Source organism: Miniopterus natalensis, chromosome 12 (assembly GCF_054644295.1).
Source record: "Miniopterus natalensis isolate mMinNat1 chromosome 12, mMinNat1.hap1, whole genome shotgun sequence".
Taxonomy (NCBI): Eukaryota; Metazoa; Chordata; class Mammalia; order Chiroptera; family Miniopteridae; genus Miniopterus; species Miniopterus natalensis.
The window spans coordinates 30218914-30241724 of record NC_142092.1 but is presented as its reverse complement, the minus strand read 5'-3'; the positions used below and the strand labels follow the sequence as shown (position 1 = coordinate 30241724).

General features: G+C 40.3%; 1 protein-coding gene across 1 annotated transcript in view; it reads left to right on the top strand.

The window, feature by feature from the left end:
- The first annotated feature begins 2761 nt into the window (after window positions 1-2761).
- Window positions 2762-22811, top strand: part of RCL1 (RNA terminal phosphate cyclase like 1) — a 56401-nt gene continuing 36351 nt past the window's right edge. Inside the window, exons 1-3 of the mRNA XM_016214276.2 lie at window positions 2762-3011; window positions 17657-17728; window positions 20442-20617. Of these exons, the coding sequence (XP_016069762.2) occupies window positions 2876-3011; window positions 17657-17728; window positions 20442-20617 (384 nt within the window). The 5' untranslated portion in view covers window positions 2762-2875. The remainder of the gene's footprint in view (window positions 3012-17656; window positions 17729-20441; window positions 20618-22811) is intronic.

The following is a 22811-nucleotide window of genomic DNA, read 5'->3' as shown; positions in this document are numbered from 1 at the left end:
TTGTGGGGGCTGGTTTCACAGCCTGTGAGGCTGTCATCGTTGTGCCTGGTGATGAAGCGCAAAGTCAGTAGGATGAGCTGGAACCTGCATGTCTATCACTGCATGCAAGCCTCCAACTTCAATGATGTGAGTGACCAGCAGAAGATGGTGTTCTTTGTCATGGGGATAAATGCATAGCTGGCCCAGCAGTTGGAGTTGCTAAAGTAGAATCGGGAGTTGGAGGAGCTATGGGCCTGGCTGCTTCCCTATGCTAATAAGATCAGCGTGAGATAAGTATGTGAGCTACAAGAGAGCCTGGTACCTTGTAGTGACTTTTCAACATAAAAAAATGTGGCTGTGACTTCACTTTTGCCTTTCAAATCTCATGCAAGATGTTTCTTGTGGCTTGCTAACCCAGAATTATGCAGGGAAAGGAGTTCAGGGATATGTAGTTTCTGTTATCTATTACTGTGTAACAAACTCCCTCCAAAACCATAGGTAAAACAGTAACAATCATTTATTTAGCTCAGGAATATGCAATTTGGGCAGGGCTCAGTTCGGACAGCTCATCTATGCTCACTTGGCATCAACTAGGGTGGCTCCAAAGACTAGTCAGAGGCTGGCATCTGAAGGCTTGCTACTTCCATGTCTGGTGGTTCATGCTAGCTGTCAGCCGGGACAGCTGGCACTCTTTGTGTGGTCTCTCTGACATGGCAGCTGCATGGTAAGCAGACTTTTTATTGGAGGTTCAGGATTCCAAAGATATATGACCTGAGAGACAGAATGAGTGATAGAGGGAGAAGGAGAGGGAGGAGAGAGAGGGAGATAGACTTTCTATTCTGGTTCTGCCATTTATTAGCTATGTCACTTTGAGCAGGCCATTTATTCTCTCTGAACCTTAGTTCTCAAATTTTAAAAATCAGGACTTATTTTGGGTTGCCCGGAAGAAGACTGTAGGGTAATAATTTGGGAGTTAACCCCAGGAATTATCAGAAGGAGCTGCAGAGGATACAGGGGAGGAAAGGAAGCCAGTAAAAGGTACTTAATCAAGCAAGTTACCTCTGTGGGCAACTGGAGCTAAAACCTCCGAGGAACCCCTGGAAAACACCATGAATCCCAGAGCTGTCTCACCCAAGGGTTGAGGGAACTGGGATCCTTATACATCAACTGCCATCAGTTATTGGTTACGGACTTGGGAGGGGGGCATTAATTCCTCAGTCCTTTTGTCCTGCTAAGTTCCATGCAAGTGGGAAAAACTCTCAAAGGGATATAGGTACTGTTAGGGAAAACTACGCAGATTCGAACTGAAAACAGTAAGAGCTGAAGGGATATGAATGGAGCACTGACTGGCTTTGCTACAAAGGATATTAGTTGCTTTTTTTAAGGTGGTTGAATAATTAAAATGAGATGATATACCAAAAAAAAAAAAAAAATCCTCTCCTAGCGGGATGGCTCCTCTGCTTGCTTTGGCATTGCCCCACAGAGGGATTCAAGGGAGGCCCTCAGAGGTCCTGGAGCTTTCAACATTCCCACATCACCACCGCCAACTTCCTAAAAGGCAGTCTGAAGAAATGGCAATAATAGACACGGATTACCTCCCTTCCTCAGTGGACTTCAGGGCTAATTCTCTTAAATGCTGCCTATAGCTCTATTAACCTGTCACCCTGTAGGAGCTCAGACCTCCCGGTTGGTTCCTCATTACTGAGACTTACCCACGTAAGGCTGGCTACGCTCCTCAGCCTTACTCAAGCTCCCAGCCATTCTAGATCCCCCCCAGATGTGTTCTGGAACCTGTGATCTGGTGACTTTGTCCAAGAATGGCTGCAAACGCACGATATTGGACTCCTTACATTTGTGGTCATTTGATAGTTAACTGCGCATCTTTGAAGGTTCTGAACAATGGCCTGACATAAGCCAGTCTTTGGTGAGGCTTTGGTGCGTAGGATTAGACGAGGACAGGAAAGAGGGAAGAGCAGAGTGTGGGTATGTGCGTGTGCAGTTATTACAGCCACCCGTTTTGCGGTACGTGAGATGGTGCTGTGGCTATAAAGGAAGGGACCGATGTGAAAGGGGCAAAACTTGGTGCCTCACAATAAGATAAGCAATGGCCTGGTGTCCGAGCACTGGAGATTCCAGGGCATGCTGCCGCTGCAGCTTTGCCCCACCTGTAAGGTGGGAATGGCAGTACCCCGCAGGGTTACGGGGAGCGAAGGGCCGCGCCAGCAGCGCGCTCGGAACGGTGTCTGCAACAGGGTAAGCGCGCCAACGCTGTTTTCGCCTCTATTAAGAAAAAAGCGGGAGAGATAATACCGTCTATATCCCAGTGGTTGCCAGCGCGTAGTGAGGCTAAGTAGCCGGCATGCAGTAAGCACTGAACCCGACCGTCACCTCCCCTGGCTCCTGCTCAGAGAGACCCGCGCAGGCCGCCGGGGAGCGGGAGCTCTCCCTCCTCTGCGCCCAGGACACCCCCACCCCGCATTCCCCCAGCAGAGGCAGCGCACTGTTGCCGGGGCTCGGGCACCGCCCAACTCCAGTGCGGGCCAATGGCAAGGCGGCCCTAGCTCCGCCCTGCTTGAGAATCGACCAATGGCGACACGGCGCGGGCACCGCCCTGATCAGGCGCCGGCCAATAGCGGCATGGCCCGGTACGAGGCCGCCCTCAGGCCGGCGGGGAGGCGGGGAGGCGGTCACCGGCTCCGCCCCGCTCCCCTCTGACCCGGTGTCTCGTTTCTCCGTCTTCCTGTTCCAAACCACGTGGACGCGCGGGGGGCTGCGGGGCTGCGGGAGGGAACCCCGGTCGCTACTGTCGCTGTCGCCGCCGCCACCGGGGTTGCGATCCCGCGCCTGTCTGAAGTGGCCGCACCCCGGCCGCCCACGCCTTGCGCAGAGCGCGCACATGGCGACTTCGGCGCACTCGCTCAGCTACGCGGGCTGCAACTTCTTGCGCCAGCGTCTGATTCTGTCGACTCTGAGCGGTCGCCCGGTCAAAATCCGAAAGATCCGGGCCAGAGACGACAACCCGGGCCTCCGAGGTAATTCGGGACTGGCAGTGCGCGGGGTGGGCGCGGGAGCCAGGGGGAGACTGCGCTGATGTCCTGGGGGCTGGCGCGCGGGAGTTCCGCGGGCGCTCCGGGGAGGGCCGGTGGCACGTCGCCCCCCTGCCCGAAGGCGCCCGAGGCGGTGGCGGAGGCGGGGTCTGCCCGGAGGGGTGAGCTCGGCTGCGCGCCGCGCTCCGCGTCTCCGGGGCGCTGGTAGTAAACAGCTACACGTTTTCCAGCGTTACGTGTTGCAGCAAATCCCAGGGTTCACCCCCTCGCTTGTCTTCCGACCCTCTTGCTCTCTCCATACACCTCTCAAAGGAGAAAAACAGTTTGTAGGATCGAAATGCGGTGAATGGGCAGATGTAAAGATGGAGGGAGATTTGGAGAGAAAAGTACCACTGGTTGGTACCGTGCCCTGTCCCAAAACAGGTCTCGGACGCTGCCGCCCCCTTGGACAGCGGCTGTTCCTGTCGCCATGATTTCTCGGCTGTCCTCCTCACACCTCCCCTTGGCTGTGGATTAAAGAATCTTTAAAAATTCTGTTTTCAGCCGTGACTGTGATTGATGTGCACAGGACAGGAGCTTTGAGATAAATTTTAAGCAGTCATGGGCCTAATTGCCTTAACTTGAGTAAAGTGTTGGTGACAAGCGCTAAACTACAGGCTTCCAAGCTCCCTTTTTGCCTTACCAAGGTAAATAGATTAAAAGTAGGCCCCATTTAAACACACATAGATTAAATGGCTCCGATTTTCAGCTGGTCCCCTGGAATAAGACACGTGCACTTAAAAGCTTCTGTATGGTTATCCCAAATTGGGAGGACTCAGTTAAAGAAAAAAAGGAAGAAGAAAAAAGCACCTATCTGCAGATTGAAGGAGACAGTTTGTGGTTGGCCCTGGAAGCTTTCTGGGTCGTGTTAATGTGTTTTATTTTGCACTGGCTTGTGTACTAGGTGGCCAGCTGGTTTCATCATCTGTCTGCATATTCTGGACAGTTATATTTGTGTCTCTCTTGGATGGCGATTGGTTGCACATTAAGGGGAAAATGCCATGTCATTGATGGAGATACAAGGTTAGGAAAGAAAGAACCCGAAGACCTCCACACCATGGAGAGGAACCTGGTAACAGTACTAGAGGCTTGTGTTGGTACATGATTCTTGCTCTTACTGTAACGGAAGAAGTTAAGAAGAGACTGCTAGCCTGGTTTATGTCAGGTACTCTTCCCCTCAACATCCCTTGCCCTTATTTTGAGCCTCACCCTTGGGCAAAACAATTTCTTGATTGCTCTACTCTGGTATTCCCAGCCGGCTCTCCCCTCCCTTTCACACTCCAAATTAGCCTAGAGAACTCACCACTAGCTGGATATGGTAAGAAGACAGGCTTCTACTTCTATGGATACTGGGCATAGTTTTTTTTAGAAAAGGAATATTAGTGCTTTATCCTGGAGATTGCGCTTTCTAATGGAAATATAGTGCCCATAAGATAAAATTTAGTGTTTGTCTCTTGACAGGTGGCCTCCAAACTAATGTTTAATGTTCCGAAGGATGCTTTTCTGCCTCCCTTCTCCACTGTTTGTGAGCATCTCCTCACTGCCACGCACACAAACGGGGCTTGGCCACTTGGCATTTCCCAGAGAGGATGCCAAATTCTGGTACCTGCAAGACGTAGTACTGGTTGGCAAATGTGCTCGTATTTTTTGAGGAACACTATGTATAGCGTTATTTGCCCTATCTTATTAATATACTAGGGGAAGAAAGAGACCCCTAATTTAGACCTTGTGCTGGCTTTAAGGTCTCAAAAATCTTATAGGCATTGCTTAATTTCTTATAGAGGGAATTGAGATATAGGCATATACAGTTGGCCTTCCCTATCCATCCATGGTTTTTGCATCTGCATATTTAACCAACTGTAGGTCGAAAATATTCAGGAAAAAAATCTCAAAGTTTCAAAAAGCAAAACTTGAATTTGCCATTCACCAATTACTGTGCTGAATCAACGCAAATGAAGTGATGTGTAGGCATACCCTGCTGTAGCCTACTTGCAAATACTGCAGCATTTTATGTGGACTTGGGCATCCACAGAGTTTTGTATTTGCAGGGTCCTGGAACCACTCCCCCATGGATGCCAGGGGATGACTGTACATGCATTCATAGATATACACAGATATGTGTGTATCTATATATGCTCATGTAAGTGCATATGCATACACACAAATACATGTAGCCCCTGACACATGTTATCTGATCATAGTCAAGCAAGTCCTTGTGAGCTTGATTGAAGATGTAGCCAGTGGGCTGTGTTACCAGTCATCTTTCCCTTTCTGACTCTTCCTGAACTCAGACTGAGAGTTGGAAAAAACTCAGAGCATTTCCAATAAAATCTGCAGCTTGCATGTAAGAATTACATCTCAAAAGTGCTTGCTTAAAACATTCCTGCTGGTGTGGGCTTTGGAGGGTGGAGGTGACACAGTCATTCAGAAAAGGTTTATTGAGCCCCAGTATGTGCAAGGCTTTGTGGGGGTGTAAATGTGAGAAGCAGGTTGCCCCACTCTCAAGGAAGAGCCTGACAGAGTAGCTTGAGTAACTTGAAGTAGGAAGAGCTGAATGTTGTAAAGGGGCTCATTGGAGTAAGAGCGAGACTTCCCTGGAGATTATGAAGGAAGGCTTTCTGGATCTGCTTCTGATCTGGACAGATAGGATTGACATGGTGGCTGCAAGGAACATTATAGGTGAAAGACAAGCTTTTAAGTCAAAGAGTTCTTTTTTTAAAAAAATTATTCTGTTGAGGTAATTTGTCATAGTTGGAGTAGCTTGGTGGTTAAGAGCTTGGGCTCAGAATTAGACCTCAGTTGGAGTCCTTGTCCTGCTTTTGCTATTAGCTCTTGGACCTTGGGCAAAATCTTTAACATTTCTGATCCTGTTTTTTCATCTGTAAAGTGGAGCCAGTACTACACACTGCATAGGGTTGTCGTGAGGATTAGATGAAATAACACTTCAGAGTGCACTGAACAGTGCCTGGCATATAGGAAGAATAAGTGTTAGCTGGTTTTATTATGCATACTTCTACACACTGTGAATAGTTCTGCTCTCCAGCATCCTTAATCTTTTACCTATCTATATGAAAACTTTTCAGATATTTAAAGAGAATTATGACTTCTTTGTTTTCTCTTTTTGGTCTAAAGGTTTCCTTTTTGGTGATGGCTTCCAACTATTTGTGTGTTATGTGCATAATGTAATGGTTCTTTACCAGGAGCAATTTTGCTCCCCAGGAGACTTTTGGCAGTGTTTGGAAACATTTTTTGTTGTCACAACAGCATCTAGAGGGTAGAGCCCAGGGATGCTGCTAAATATCCTAAAATGCACCAGATAGCTCCCTACACAAAGAACTATTCTATCCAAAATATCAATAGCACTGGTGTTGAATAACCCTGACCTTCTAGACTTAATTAAACCTTTTCTTTTCTCTAGTCCCCAGTGGTTGGGAATAGCAGTATGTGGTCCTAAGAAAACTGTACAAGGGTTCAGAAGAGGGTGAGACACAGCTCACACTCTGTGACTTCCAGCAGATCAATTAGTTTTTTAAATAAAACTGCCTTCTTCCAATGCAGAGGGATTATAAATAAGGAGAAGAATTTGAATCCTAAAGAAAGATGATCCTGGAATGGTTTTTATTATATAGCCACGTGTAATTTTTTTCTTCACTCTTGAGGAACATAAATAATTATTGTCTCATTAGACTCTTCCTATCAGTGAGGAGGAAAAAAAAGTTTTTTTGTTGCTGTTTTACTAAAAGTAAAAAAGTCAAGATGGTTAAATAAAATAGCTGGTGAAGCTGAACATCCCGAGTGACAGAACTGGAAAGAGTGTGTAGCCAGTTCCAGCTTGGAGGGTGTGTTCTCCCATCAAACTGTGTGATGGACTTGGGTGTTCCTCATGTTGTAAAGCAGCTGTCCAAATGACTCTGTCTCTGGATTTCTCAAGGGCTGTGTCTTGCAGAGTTCAGATGAGTTAACATTTTCTTGGTAAGGTGAGGTCTAAATGGGGAAAAAATTCCCCAGAATGATAATTGTTTAACGTGAGAATACAGAAATGATGGACTTGGGCAAGAGTGCTGGTTTAGTGTTAGGGCTGCTACCACCCAAGTTCCTGAGCAGGTCATGTGACCAAGCCTCACTGTCTTCCCCAGGGAAATTAGAGGAGTTTTTTGGTCCCATAGGAGTGCTATACTTGGCTTAACCAGACGAGATTCTGAAAAAGGAGGGGTAAGTGAAGTTTTAATCAAAAGAATTCTTTAAAATATGCTGAGGAAACATGCTACATAGAGGTTCTTTGAAAAGTAAAACATCTTTTGGTTAAACTGACGCATTGTTTTAGGGATCAATGTGGCTGTTCATAAATTGGATCTTCTAAAAGTAGAATTGTAAGGAAAAACTCTGTTTTTCTCCTCTACTCTCAATACTTTTGACACCAGGTAGTGGCTCTCCCCGCTCCTCCCCCCATCATGCAGTTCTCTAGTTCTCAGCAGATACTAACTGGGTGTCCACAAATTTAACTCAACTCTTACACTTTCTGTATGGTAATAGCATCAGATCCCAAAAGTTAAGGACTCAGTCCCAGAATACGGCCCCCTACTTCAAATGCCAGTCACAAGTCCTGATTGAAAGTCTGGGTCACTTGTACTTCTGACCAACCAGCTGTAAATTGGGGAATTCCACAATTCCCTCCTTGGGTCTGATAATTTGCTAGAATGACTCACAAAGCTCAGGGAAACATTTACTTACATTTATTTGCCAGTTTATTATAAAGGATATTAAAAGGGATACTGATGAACAGCCAGATGAAGAGTTATATAGGGCCAGGTCTGGAAGGCTCCTGAAACAGGGCATGCCGCCTTCCCAGAACTTGGATTCCTTCCCTAACCTGCAAGTTCTCTCTTTGTTCAAGAGTTTTTATAGGCCTTAATCTCTGTGTTTGACACCCTGCCACCCTCTACTCCGGTATCCACGCAGGTCAGTGGGTGAGCCTGAAAGTTTCAACCTTCTATCACTTGGTCTTTCCAGTAACCAGCCCCATGCTCCATTTTGAGGCTGTCTAGGGCTCTATCCTAAGTCACCTCATCAGCGTAAACTCAATTTCCAAAGAGACTCCTTATGAATAACTTTTAAGTCTTTTTTTTAAAACTATATCTTTATTGATTTAAGAGAGAGGAAGGGAGAGGGAAAGAGAGATAGAAACATCAATGATGAGGGAGTCATCATTGATTGACTGCCTCCTGCATGCCCCTGACTGGGGATCGAGCCCGCAACTAGGGCATGTGCCCTGACAGGGAATCGAATCGCCTGGATCCTAGGTCGATGTTCAACCTCTGAGCCACGCCCGGCCGGGCCTTATGAGTAACTTTTAAATGACACTCTACCACTCTGGAATTTCCAAGGACTTTCTGAGATGTATGTCAGGAACTGGGATACAGACTAAATATATTTCTTGTTATACCACAAGGCTGCACCAGTATGATCCACAACTCAGAGTTGTTGATAGATAAGTGGATTTGAGGAAGGCCTATCACTATACTTATGATAATTGTAGATTGAATATTGTCTTGTTACTTAGGAAACTGCCCTTTGTGTCTTTATTGACTAAAAGTTTGCTCCCTTGTGATGATTATTAGCTGCCCAAAACAAGATGCTCATCTTTTAAAGACAGATGCCAAGAATCTTAATGGACTATGTTCAGATCTGCTGTTGCTTGGAAGTGGTAAAATGCTGTTCCAGATAGAACTATGCAGCATCTTTTTTTTTTTTTTAACTAAACTTTTTATTTTCAGATAATTGTACATTGTCACGCAGTTGTAATAAATAATACAGAGAGATCTGTCTGCACTTTACCCAGTTTCCCCCAGTGGTCACATCTGGAAAAACTATAATAATGATATTATAACCAGGATATTGACATTGATAAGAGTGAAGATATTGAGCATTTCCATCACCACAAGTATTCCTCAGGTTGCCCTTTTGTAGCCACACTCACTTCCCTCCTTTCCCCACCCACTCCTTAACCCTTGACAATCATTAATCTCTTCTCCATTAGTATAATTTTGTCATTTATTCTTTAAATAGACTCATACAGTAAGCAAACATTTGTGTTTGACTTTTTTCTTTCAGCATGATTCTCTGGAGATTTATCCAAGTTGTTTTTTTAACCAAGTTTGTTCCTTTTTATTGCTGAATAGCATTCCATGGTATGAAAGTACCACAGTTGTTGTTTTTAAAACCATTCACTTGTTGAAGGACATCTGGATTATTTCCAGGTTGTTGTTTTTTTTTGTTTTTTTTTCTATTCTGAAAAAGGCTGCTATAAAAATTTGTGTATAGGTTTTTATATGGGCATAAGTCCTTCTTTCTCTGGGATAAATGTCCAGGAATCGAATTGCTGGGTTGTATGATAGTATGCTTAGGAAACTGCCAAACTGTTTTTCAGTGTGGCCTTACCATTTTATATTTCCACCAGCAATATATGAATGAGTCAGTTTCTCTACATGCTTGCCAACACATAGTGTTGTTACTATTTTTATTTTTTGAATTTTTAGGAGTTTATCTGAGCCAAGCTGACAACAACTGCTAGGAAGGAAAATCTGAATGGATTGAGAAAATGCTCCTATGTTGTCACTGTTTTTAATTTTAGCCATTTTGATAGGTGTGTGGTGATGTTTTGTAGCTTAACGCCTTGCTGATGAGCTATTTTGAGCCAGAACTCGCTTGTGCAGCCTGCTATTTTTCTGCACTCGAATGCTTGTGACCTGTCAGCAAGGTGTTTAAAATTTCTTAAATTAATGTAAGTGCAGACACGAGTTAACTCGTGACCAGTGGGCTATACATATTCCTAATGGCTAATGATGTTGAACATCTTTCCATGAGCTTATTTGCCATCAATATAGCCTCTGTGGTGAAATGTCTTTTCATATCTTTTGTCCATTTTCTAGTAGGACTGTTTGTTTTTATTGTTAAGTTTTGAGATTTCTTTACATATTCTAGTCCTTTGTCAGATATGTGATTTGCTAATACTTTATCAAACTCCGTAAGTTATTTTTTCATTCTCTTAACAGGGTCTTTTGCAGAAAAAAAATATTTTAATTTTAATGAAATGGAATTTATTAAAATTTTCTTTTATTGCTTGTGCTTTTGGAGTCAAGTCTAGGAACTCCTTGCCTCATCCTAGATCCTGATGATTTTCTATGTTGTCTTTTCCCCTAAAGATTTTATAATTTTATATTTTACACTTAAGTTTTGTATGAGGTTTAAAACTTAGGGGGAAGTTCATTTTTTTTTTTGCTATATGTATATGTGTCCAGCTGCCCTAGTACCATTTATAGAAACGGCTATCTTCCGTTTAATCACTTTTGCGTGTTTGTAAAAAAAACCTGTTGGATGTATTTGTGTGGGTCTCTTGCTGGTTTCTCTATTCTGTACAACTGATCTATATGTATATCCATTTGCCAACACCCTACAGTTTTGATTACTGTACCTATAAGTCTTGCAATTGGACAGGCTAATCCCTCCAACTTTATTCTTATTTTCCCGTTATTGCTTTAACTATTCTAGTTTCTTTGCCTTTCCATATAAATTTTAGAATAATCTTGTCTATATCTAAAAAAATCTTGCTAGGATTTTGACAGGAGTTGTATTAAACCTATAGGTCAATTTGGGGAGACTTGTCATCTTTACTATATTGAGTCCTATAATCCATAAGCATAGTACATCTTTCCATTTATTTAGATCTTTGATTTCTTTCACCAGCATTGTGTAGTTTTCAGCATACAAGCCCTCTTTATATTTTGTTAGATTTAAACCTAAATATTTCACTTTTTTGAGCCATTATAAATGGTATAGTATTTTAAATTTTGTTTTCCATGTGTTCATTGCTAGTATATAAAAATACAATTCAAAATTTTTGGATGTTTTTCTTGTAACCTGCAACTTTGCTGAATTTACTTACTAGTTCTAGGTGCTTTTTGTTTTTTTTTGTGTTTTTTTTTTGTGGACTCTGGATTTTCTATGTAGGCAATCATGTCATCTGCAAATAGGAACAGTTTTATTTATTTCTTTTCTGAACTTCATGCCTTTTATTTCCTTGTTGCACTCTCTAGAACTTCTAGCACTATGTTAAATACGAGTGATGAGAGCAAACCTCCTTGTCTTGTTCCCTATCTTAGAGGGAAAGCGTCCAGTATTTTTCTACTAATTATTTGTTAACTGTATTTTTTTTTAGATGCTTTTTAGATGCTTTATTGTCAAGTTGAGGAAGTGCTCTTCTATTCCTATTTTTTGAAGAGTTTTTAAAAAAAATTGTGATTGAGTATTTTGCCATATGCTTCTTCTGCACCAATTGATATCTTTTCACACTCTTATGGTGTCCTTTGATGAGCAGTAGTTACTACTTTTAATGTCCAATTTATAAATCTTTCTGTGCCCTTTTAAAAAATTCTTAGCCTACCATGAGGTAGGCTAAGAGACATTCTCCTTGAACTTTTAAGGCTTCTATTTTTATATGTAAATGTTACATTAAATCAGTTTATTTTTAAACTTTTAAAATAGAATTTTACTGGAAAATAGATGTTGAATTTTAACAGATGCCTTTTCAGTAGCAACTAAGCTAGTTACTTGATTTTTTTTCCTGTTTATGTATTTAACCATGTATTTAATTATGTTGTAGTTTTCCTTGCGCTTTATCTGCAGCCCATTATTGGGATGCACCCTTCTGAATCATAGTGGATAATCAAAAAATGTGTTCTGATTTCTTTCTAAGATTTTATTTAGGAGTTTTTATTTAGGAGTTTTGTTCTCATTAAATGAGGTTAATTTGTAATTTAACTTTTTGTGTGTGGTGCTTTTAACTGTTCTATAATTGAAGCCATCTCTACACATTTCTGTTCTTTGGCATGTGTACTGTAAGAATTTTTTTTTTTAAATGTTGGAAAAATTTTCCAGTAACTTCATCAGTGCTCTTTCTGTTTATTACTTCATGAATTTTCTCATTTATTTTGTTTTGGGCTTATCTTTTTTTGACTTTTTTGTTTATCTATTTTGATTTGTCATTGTTTTACATAGCTATCTTAATTCCAAATGTATCTGAAAATAATAGAGAATAATTTACCACAAAAGCTTGTAATATTTTATATTGATTATATTATTTTTGTTTCTGATTTTATTAATTCACTTTTTTTCTTTTAAAAATGAATAAGGCTGTTGAATTGTGTTGTATTTTTTCAACAAATTAGCTAATTTTTTTCTTTACCACTTTATTTCTCCTTTTGAGATTTTTTTTTTTTTTAAATACATCTTTATTGATTTCAGAGAGAGGAAAGGAGGGGGAGAGAGAGAGATAGAAACATCAGTGATGAGAGAGTCATTGATCGGCTCCCTAGCCCGCAACTCGGGCACGTGCCCTGACCAGGAATCGAACCCCGATCTCCTGGATCCTAGGTCGATGCTCAACCGCTGAGGCACGCTCGGCTGGGCATCCTTTTGAGATTTTTTAATTTAATTTTTGTTTTGTAATTTTGCTGCATTTCTAAAATCTCAGTTCATTTCCTCATGCTTTTCTTTTAATTACTAAGGAACTTAGAGTGGTAAATTTTTCTTTGTTAGATTCCCATATATTTTGATAAAATTGATATTTTTGTTTAAGATTTTATGTTCTGCACTTTTTTCTTGACTTGGTCGTAATTTAAGAAAGATGTATTTCTTTAAGTTAAAATATAATCTGTTGATCTCATTATGTGTAATTACATATTATACACAAAATATGTACATATTTTATATGTACATTATTTCCAAGTGAGTTGTCATCTTTTAATTTATTATGAGAATTGGGTATGTGTTTGTAATTTCTACCTTTTTGATTCAATGAGGAAAATAATGATTCATAATTTCACATGTTAATATATAGTTTGTTTTCTCATCTTTTAGTTAACTTCTCTAAGTAAATTGAAATAACATTTTATATATTACTTTTTAATTGTTTTCCTTAGTATAATATGAGCATTTCCTTATGTAATTACATAATTTTTAAAAAATATTTTTAATGGCTGCATAGTATTATAAAGATCTTTTATAGACTTTTTTTTAACCCTCACCTGAGGATATGTTTTTCTTTTTTTAAAAAATTTTTAAAATATATTTTTTAAATTGATTTCAGAGAGTTCAGGAAGGGAGAGAGAGAGGGAGATAGAAACATCAATGATGAGAGAATCATTGATCGGCTGCCTCCAGCACTCCCCCTATTGGGGATCAAGCCTGCAGCCCAGGCATGTGCCCTGACTGGAAATAGAACTGTGACCTCCTGGTTCATAGGTTGATGTCCAACCACTGAACCATGCCTACTGGGCTGTTTTTCCTTTTTTCAATTCTTACCCAAGGATATTTTTTTCCATTGATTTTTAGAGAGAATGGAAGGGAGGGGGAGAGAGAGAAACATCAGTGTGAGAGAGACACATTGAGTGGTTGCCTCCTGCAGGAGCCCTGACCAGGCTTAGGGATTGAACCTGCAACCAAAGTATGTGCCCTTGACTGGGAATCGAACCTGAGACCCTTCGGTCCACAGGCCGACACTGTAACCACTGAGCCAAACCGGCTAGGGTCTGAGGATATTTTTACTGATTTTTTTTTTTTCTTAGAGTGAGAAAGAGAGAGAAAAACATCGATGTGAGAGAGAAACATTGATTGGTTGCATCCCATACATGCCCCAACCGGGGACTGAACCCACAACCTAGGACTGTGTCCTGACTGGGAATCGAACCCGAAACCTTTTTGTGAATGGGACAATGCTCCAACCACCTGAGCCACACTAGCTAGGACTTTTCTAGACTTTAATGAGAGCAATTTTGTTGGCTCTTTAAATTGTGTTATAGTACCTTTATTTGTATCTTTAATTTAAATTTTATGTATTTAAAATGTTTAACTTTACTTACTGATTTTTAGAAAGAGAGAAGAAGAGAAAGAGAGAAACATCAATTTGTTGTTCCACTTATTTGTGCATTTATTGGTTGATTCTTGTATGTGCCCTGACCTGGGATCAACCTAAAACCTCGGTGTATCAGACAACACTCTTAACCAACTGAGCTACTTGGCTAGGGCTTATGTACTGTATTTTTAAAAACACATACACATGGCATGAAATTCAAAGGAAACAAAAGGGTTTATATAGTCTGTCTCTGTCTGTCTGTTTCCCAATCTTCCTTCCCTGTGAACCAACTAATGTTACTGGTTTGTTGTGTTTCTTTTCAGGGTTTCTTCTTTTTTTTTTATTAATCAACAAATACATATACACTCAATGACCATCTGTATCTTACATTTTCCCCCACTCAATATACCATGGAGATGATTCACATCAGTATATAAAAAACCCTCATTAATTTTAAGGCTGCAAAGTGTTCTGATATATAGATGTATCGTAATTTATTTAAGCAGGCTAGTATTTCTAGATATTTAAGTTGTTACAATACTTTTAAATTAAAGCTGTAATATATTGAGATTTTTTTCCTTGTTTTTAAAGTACAGGTCTCTAGATTGTATTCTTTCCTTTGCTCCCTTTCTTTGACATGTGGTTCTGCTTTTCTTAGTGAGGAATGGGTCAGGCTGATGACTGCCACCGTCTTATAGGAGTCACCAGCCCCTTTAAAGAAATGACCTCACTTCCTTAGGGGATTAAGGAGGGGGGGATATTAGACATTAGAGTTGGTATCTAAGGAATCCTAAGATTGAAGGTTCTAACAGTACAAATTGTTTAAAATGTGAAATATAGCCCTGGCCAGTTTTGCTTAGTGGTTAGAGCGTTGTCCCTCAGACTGAAGGGTCCTGGGTTCGATTCTTGCCAAGGGCACATACCTCACTTGCAGGCTTGATCCCAGGCCTCGGTTGGGGTGCATGTGGGAGGCAACCAATTGATGTGTCTCTCTCACATTGATGTTTCTCTCTCTCCCTTTCACTCTCTCTGAAAAGCAATGGAAAAAATATCCTTGGTGAGGATTAAAAAAAAAACAAACTAAAATGTGAAATATAATAACATGAGAAATTCATAAGACGTGAAAGTAGTACTTAAAGGTTTATAAAGTGAACACCTGCGTGACCCCATCCAGATCAAGAATAGAACATTGCCTGCACCTCTGCTGCCTTTTTCATTTACAACTCCTTCCATACCCCCAGTGGTGGCCACTTTCCTGACCATTATGGCGTTCATGTTAATTGTCTTCATAACTTTATAACCTAATTATGTGTTCTTAAACAATGTAGTAAACTTGTGCTTATTTTTTGGAACTCTCCTCTAATGTTTTTAGATATCTGAAATTTTGTACCCCCAGGAGCAGCCCTGAAGAGGAGGAGTCACAGAGGGGTTGTGGGGAGTGAAGGGGCAAGGAGTTCTACACATCTTTTCTTAATGAAGCTTGGGGAACTTCAGTCTTACTGTTATTAGGTGAACTTGAGATCTTCTTTGTACCAGGTGATGGAGCTATATCTTCACTGTTGCTAGGATTCTGGAACTAGCTTTGTGTTTGGTTCTTTGAAGCATTACTTCCTAAACACTTATTGCTTTGACCAGAGCATAGTCTTGCCTGGAGATCTCCTTATGTGCCCATTCTGTTTCTATTCGTGTTCTCTAATGGACATTTTATACTGTGTTCATGCTTAAGAGCTCCTGTGGATTGCCAAAAAAAGAAAAGAAAAGAAAAAAGAATTTTTTTCTAAAGTCATGCTTTTTTTTTTCTTTCCTAATCTGTAAAAGCTTTGAAGTTCACTATAGGGCTTCATTCATAAATGCTTGCTCCTTTCTCCTATTTAGGGACCTTGGAAGCTTGAGCAAATCAAGGGTTTTTCTTTTTTATGCCAAGTACCCTGTGTTTTCTATAAACATAAGTAGAAAGTGGTATTATGACATATAGATCATGCTTGATTTAAAAAAAAATAATTATTCTGTATAAAAAGACCATGGAAATAATTTCTAGTTAATTTTTCTTGTTAACTTTTGTAGTTGAGTTATTTTCAAAATTTGTGATGCTACTTACACCACAACCTAATACACATACAAATATATATATGTATGGTAAAGTTTCACAAACAGTACCTTCACTATGTACAGTTACTCTGATCGTTTATTCTGTTCTAATTTCATTAAAAATAAATGGTGGCTGCAGGATCCCTCAGTTGGTCACTGCTTGCAGTTGAAAAGGTGCCCTGATTTTCTAGAGGAAAAGGTTGGCTCCAAGGGATTAAACTGAGTTAGGTAAACTAGAGTCATGGTGTGCTTAAGAACCTCAACTTTGGAGAAGAATGAACTTGGGCTCAGCTCCTGGCTCTGCCCCTTGCCAGTCACAAGCTAGTAGGCATTCTTCAGCTTAAGCCTTCTATAAAATGGGAATGGCATCTCCTGCCTTGGGGTTTTGAGGATTAAATGAGAGAATGTATGGCTGGCTGTAAGGTAAGCATTAATAATACAGCTGCTGTTATTGGCCATTATTACTTGTTTCAAGAGAAATAGGAGTTTCTCTGATTTTAGCTCAGTGGTCTTTGTACAGATTGCAGAATCTACTATGACAGGAGTTATGGAACAATGTTAAGTAGCAGAACGGGTGGGAATTGCTTAGTTGATTTGCTGACTCTCTGGGATTGAGTTCAGGTGACTGCTGGGGTCTGTGCTCCCAAACTCTACTAGTTCTTTATAGGAGTGGGAGCTGCATGAAGGTGTCAGACAGTCACAATGCCTTCAGTGCAGAAAAGTTGGACTTCTTGTTCATGGGCAGGAGGTCGAAGCTAAAGCTGTGTGTGTGTGTGTGTGTGTGTGTATGTAAACATATTCTCCTGAGTTTTCACTCTACATCCTTCCATATTTCACATTTAAAATCAGTTCCTGCCCTTCTCCCTTTTTAAAAGAATGACCAGCTTCTATATTTTAGATAATCTGTCCTTAAAAGGAATTGAAGTCAATTTGAATGTTAAAATTTAAACAAGAAACTTAAATTTGTATAAAGTCCTACCCTGAAGAGATACTCGTTTATTAACATTTGGTGTTTTTCCTTTCAGTCTTCTCATGCATTTAAAAAAAAGGTGGCAGTGGTACTGTATATCAAGCACCTTTATAATGAAATTAAAAACTGAACTTGTTAGATAGCTCCAGATCAGTAAGATGGTAGAGGAAGGAAGAAGGGACACTTTGTTGACTGGGAGAGACAGTGACCTTGATTTAATCTGCCCTCTCAGGTATTCTGTAACAAGTAAGAATTTGACTTTAAAACTCTTCCCTTCTTATGGCTATTTCTCCTTATTTGGCATGTGCTCCTAGGTGAGAAGAATGTGTCTTATGGTTGTTATGCTGCTAAAATTAATATCCCATTGGATTGCTGGTAGAGTTTCTATTTTTTGTGGAATATGAAAGCTGAACTCTTTCTGTTAGTTCTACTAAACATATATATGCTAGTCAGTGCTTTTCAACTGCTTCAGGTTCCTCAACCAGTGATCCCACCCAGGTCCTGAGAAAAGCCCAGCTGTGATGCAGGAAGTAACCTACCCTCCATGGCAGTACTTGAATGGGACGTTTTGTCTGGAAAGGGTGACTTAACATGAGGCCTGTCTGTTTTCTCTTTTTCCCACAGATTTTGAAGCCAGCTTCATAAGGCTGTTGGACAAAATAACAAACGGTTCTCGAATTGAAATAAACCAAACAGGTAAGCTCCTTTTCTTCCCATTCTGGAAAGCACCCACATATGCACTACTTAAACATTCTTCTGTTTCTCACTCCTTTTGATGGTATAAATATTCTATTCAGATGGGAAAATCCAGTTTCCTGTCTATGGTAACAATTGTTTAGAGATATGTGTGAACTCTGCCAATTTAAGGGACATAAACTTGATTTAAGGAAGTTAGAACACTGAAAATTTCAGATCAACAAACAAGCTTCTCCTCTTTTTTAACAGTAAAATATTTTATGCCTAACATTTGCATACAACTTTTCAAAGTCCATTCACTTATATTGTCACAATGAAACCTTAACAACACTCTATGAGGTAGTTATATGTGCTGAATTTTTTATTTTTGTTTTGTCTTTGAAAAGAAATTTAAATAAGTAAATACAGAAATCATAAAGGTCCCTTCACCTATTTCCTGTTCCATTCCCTCCCCAGCTGCAGCCATGGCCACAGCTTGGGGGGGTGCCCTTATCTCCTCTGCAAGCATTTGCTTACATGGGCACTTCTGTGTCTTAGACGAGTGATTTTCAACCAGTGTGCTGCAAGAATTTTTAGAACATGCAATACTTGACCATTTAGTCAGGGCACTGACCTCTTTTCCCTTAGATGGTCAGATAGAAAAATGACAACAGCCAATACAATAGCTGTCTGGTGTGAATGAATCAAAGTTATACCTTTTTTTTTTTTGTCAGATCAGCAAAACTTTAATATATTTTTCAGTGTGCCTCAGAATTTTAGTAATTAGTTTATGTGTGCCATGAGATGGAAAAGGTTGAAAATTGCTGTCTTAGACCATCAACAGGGTTGTGCTCTTTGTGTGTTCTACAGCCAGCTTTTTTCTTCACTAGCACAGATGTCACAGGTTAATCTCATTTATTTCACTGGGCCTAATAAAATAGTCTGTTGTATGGATGCATGATAATGTGTTTAACTGCTCCCTACTGATAAACCTTTGGTTGTTTCTAGCTTTTTTGTTGTTTTGCTATTAGAAACACTTTTATTTACGTTGTATAGGAGACCAGGCAAACATCTTTTGGCAGGCTCCGTGAATGAACTATGTATCTTTTCATATGTGCTCAACAGAAGAAACTCTGAACTTTTCCATATGTTGACTCTTTGTTTTTAATCCTCACTAGAGGATATGTTTATTGATTTTAGAGAGGAAGGGAGAGAGAGAGAGAAACATGGATTGGTTGCCTCTTGTACATGCCCCAACTGGAGACTGAACCCAAAACACAGGTTTGTGTCCTAACCAGGAATTGAACCTATGACCCTTCGGTGTATGGGGGGGACACTCCAACCGAGTGAGTCATACCAGCTAGGGCCCATATGTTGATTCTTTAAGAAAGAAGACAAGCTTGGATTCATAAGTGGCAACACATGAAACTTATGGATCTGTAGCTGCATTCAGCCATACCTTTCAGATGCCCTTTGCAAGCTATGATTCCATTATCTTTGGCTTGTTTACTTTGAAATTGCTGGAGATTTTTTTCAGCAGTTTATATTGGTGATTCAGAGGGCAGGTAATTCTGTTCTAGTCACACCTGGAGCTTAGGTTAAGAAGTAGACATTTACACGATCCTGCTTCTACCTCATATCTCTCCTGTCCCAACACAGAAGTGTCGTTCCCCCCCCCCCCCCCCAGGATAGAATACTTCATTCCGATGATCTGGTCAATCTCTGATTTGGTTAATTCTCAGACCTAAGCAGATTTGCAGCGTTTAGTGGTTATATAGCTTTTTTTATGGCTTTTTGACCTACAGGATTGGTTTTGTGACTTTTGTGCAGTGTTTAGAATAACTGATGTAAAATCTTTCCCTTTGAGAAGTGTGGGAGGGATATGGTTCTGATTTTGATTGATTCTGATTGTGATTTTGGGATTTTGGTTTTTAATATAGTAAAACCTAAATTTATTCTATGAAATTTCCAAGAACTGCTTTTCTTTTGAATGACTGAACATATTCCCTTCCTCTGTTGCTAAATTTGTTTATTGGTAAATTGTGCCAGAAGACATTGCAAATCATTTGAGCAGCAAAAAGACCTTGTTCATCCATTTATATCCCCCAGATCATGCAGAGTACCTTACTTTGTTTTTTCTCCAATATGTTAATCTAGTAAGAAACTTTTTGGATAAATATGAATATGTGAAAAGTGAATAAAGATAAAAAAAAGTTTCTAATAAAGCTATTAAGTAAATTTAGATATTTTCACTAGTTACTATTATAATAGATACTATTAGTGGAATTGCCATGAAGTACTTGCCTCTTCTAGGCATCTTGTTAAGTGTGGTATTTGGAAAATCTCATTTCAAGGGCCTCGAAGAGGCTGATTGCTTGTGTGATGGTTTCACAGCATCGTTTGTGAACCCCTTCTTCAGCACCATCCTTGGGAGACTCAGATGCCTGATAGGATTTTTTTCTCTGTGTCCTGCCATGACTTTGGCAATTCAGATGGCTTAGGGAGAGGATTAATTTATTACTGTTTATTAAATAACACTCACCGTTTATTATTATTACTGGGGCTTGACAGTAATGAGTCAGTTTTTGGACTGAGTGTGGGCTCTTAGGAATGGTATTTTGAACTCTCTTGGATGCTTGTGTCAGACTTCCCCTTTGGGACTTCACTGCCTTTGTTGCTTTTGTAACACTGTTTTTTTTCCTGCTGAATGTGGCTCTCTTTCCTCTTGTGTAAGGAACGACTTTATATTACCAACCTGGCCTCCTGTATGGTGGATCCGTGGAGCATGACTGCAGTGTCCTTCGCGGCATTGGCTATTACCTGGAGAGTCTCCTTTGCCTGGCTCCATTTATGAAGCACCCTTTAAGAATAGTTCTGCGAGGAGTGACCAATGACCAGGTTGACCCTTCGGTGAGTAGTGACGCCAAACCGCGGTGTGATTTTTGTTTTGTCTTTTGTTACAACCCAACTTTTGAGAAATAGGTTCCTGATAAAGCACAGGTTTATTGTTGAGTGTGTTTGTTTTGTTATTTACCTTGAGATGTAGAGATTAATCACTCCAGGATGCAGATGAACCAAGATTCGTAATCGATCAAATTCAGTGACGATTGTTACCATTCATCAAGGTGCCTTGCATTGTCGTGTCTAAGAACCTTCAGAACAGATGCTTGCAGTCTCATCACGGTTGACATGAAATATGGCTCTGTTAGCTGAAGTGTATGAGTGTGGAACTTTCATAAGGTCATGTGATAGCTGAGGCTGGAAAGCGCAGACCAAAATTTTAGACAGAAAATAATATCTCCTTGGCATTTTTGCAGCATAATCTTGACTTATTCAAACTTTAGGACATTCTTCTTCTGAGAAGAGTTTGCAAATTTAGAAAAAGAACATAGGGACAGGAACCATATATATGAGCTTTGATAGTTTGAGGGTAATTTTTCTACATGTATAGGGAGGATAGTTTAATATATGGGTGGAATTTTTATTGTGGCCACCACAGCTGTCTTAGTGCCAGTCTAGGATGGGTTTTGGGGTGTGTGTGTGTGTGTGTGTGTGTGTGTGTGTGTGTGAGAGAGAGAGAGAGAGAGAGATTAGAACAGTACTGTCCAGACCTGCCTTAGACCTCTCATACAGAGGAAAACATCCTCATCTTTGGATGCTTTGTTGTCCAGAGAGAATATCTTAACTCCTGTGGTCATAATGTGAAGTTCTGACTGAGAATTCTTACCTTCACCTCCACAGACATGGAACCAAGACCAATGAGTGGTCAGTAATGTTGTAATAACTATGTATGGTGCCAGTTGGGTCATGGACGTATCAGGGGGAACACTTTGTAAAGTATGTGATTGTCCAACCACTGTGCCGTACACTTGAAACCAATACAAAATAATGTTGAATGTAAAATATAATTGAAAAAAATAAATAAATTTTTTTTAACCTGAAAAAAACAACAACAAACCATTGAAGGGGCGGCTTCCAAGGCAGAATGTGAAGTATCTAACCTTTCTAACCAGGGAAGACCAGTTAGGTGGTTCAGCGAGCCACACGGTGGAGACTGCTGGTATTCACCTATACACTTAGTAGAGTATAAACCTGGTTAATGTGTTCTTAGGCAGTAAAAGACTTATTTCCCAATTCTTGGGAACTTGGTTAATAAACTCTTTTCCTAGAATCTGAGTATAGTCTATGGTCTGAAATTCTTAGCTGTAAAGGAATGTTGAATAAACTGTGTAGAATTTTAAACTAATTTCAAAGGATTGCCTTCTTCCTGCATTTTTCTGGAAGATTCTAGGAAGTGAGACCTTCAGTTGAAAGTGCTCCCAAGAGGAGGCCTCTGCACTTTTAGGTGGAAGGTGAGGAAGGTTCCTTGAGTAATGGGAATGTTCCCGAAGTATATGGGAGACCTTGGCACTGTGTGTCCCAGTTTTGTATTCTTTTCTATAATTGCTAATGATCTTAAAAGCTGTTATCACTGGCAATATTTTTAAAAGTTTTACATATTAGCAGTCACAGATTAGTTGATGAATTCCCCAGAAATAGCACTTAACTCTTTAATGCAGAGCATTATAAAAGAAATCTGTTTTCATATGCTACAGGACTGTCTGCTTTTGCTCCCTGCAAGACTAAAATGACCTTGGGTAGTACTTGGCTCCAACCCACGATAAAATAAATATACCTAATCTTGGATAAAGAGTGATTTCTTCAACTTGTGGCTTCTTCATTTTGAGCTTTCTCTTTAATATGTGGTTTCCTCATCAGTTCATGTCCACATTTACTCCCTGCACCAGGATGAATATGATGAGTTCTGCCCTTAGGGAACTTGTTTTCATGGGGTGGACAGCTGTGAACACATCTAGGGAGACAACAAGGCTGAGGTCTTCAGGGCTCTGATAGAATTACAGGCAAAGTGCTGAGGGTTGGGGAGGGTCTTCCAGAGGAAGGGAAACCACAGAATCTGTCTGGTTTTTAGGAAGAGAACTGTGGAGACTGAGAGCAGGATGCATCGGAGGGGTGTCAATTAGTTTGAACATAGTGGAGGTGGAACAAGAAAGGAAGGGACAGATATAAAGGACAGTGGAGGGGAGACTTCATAATTTGACAGTTA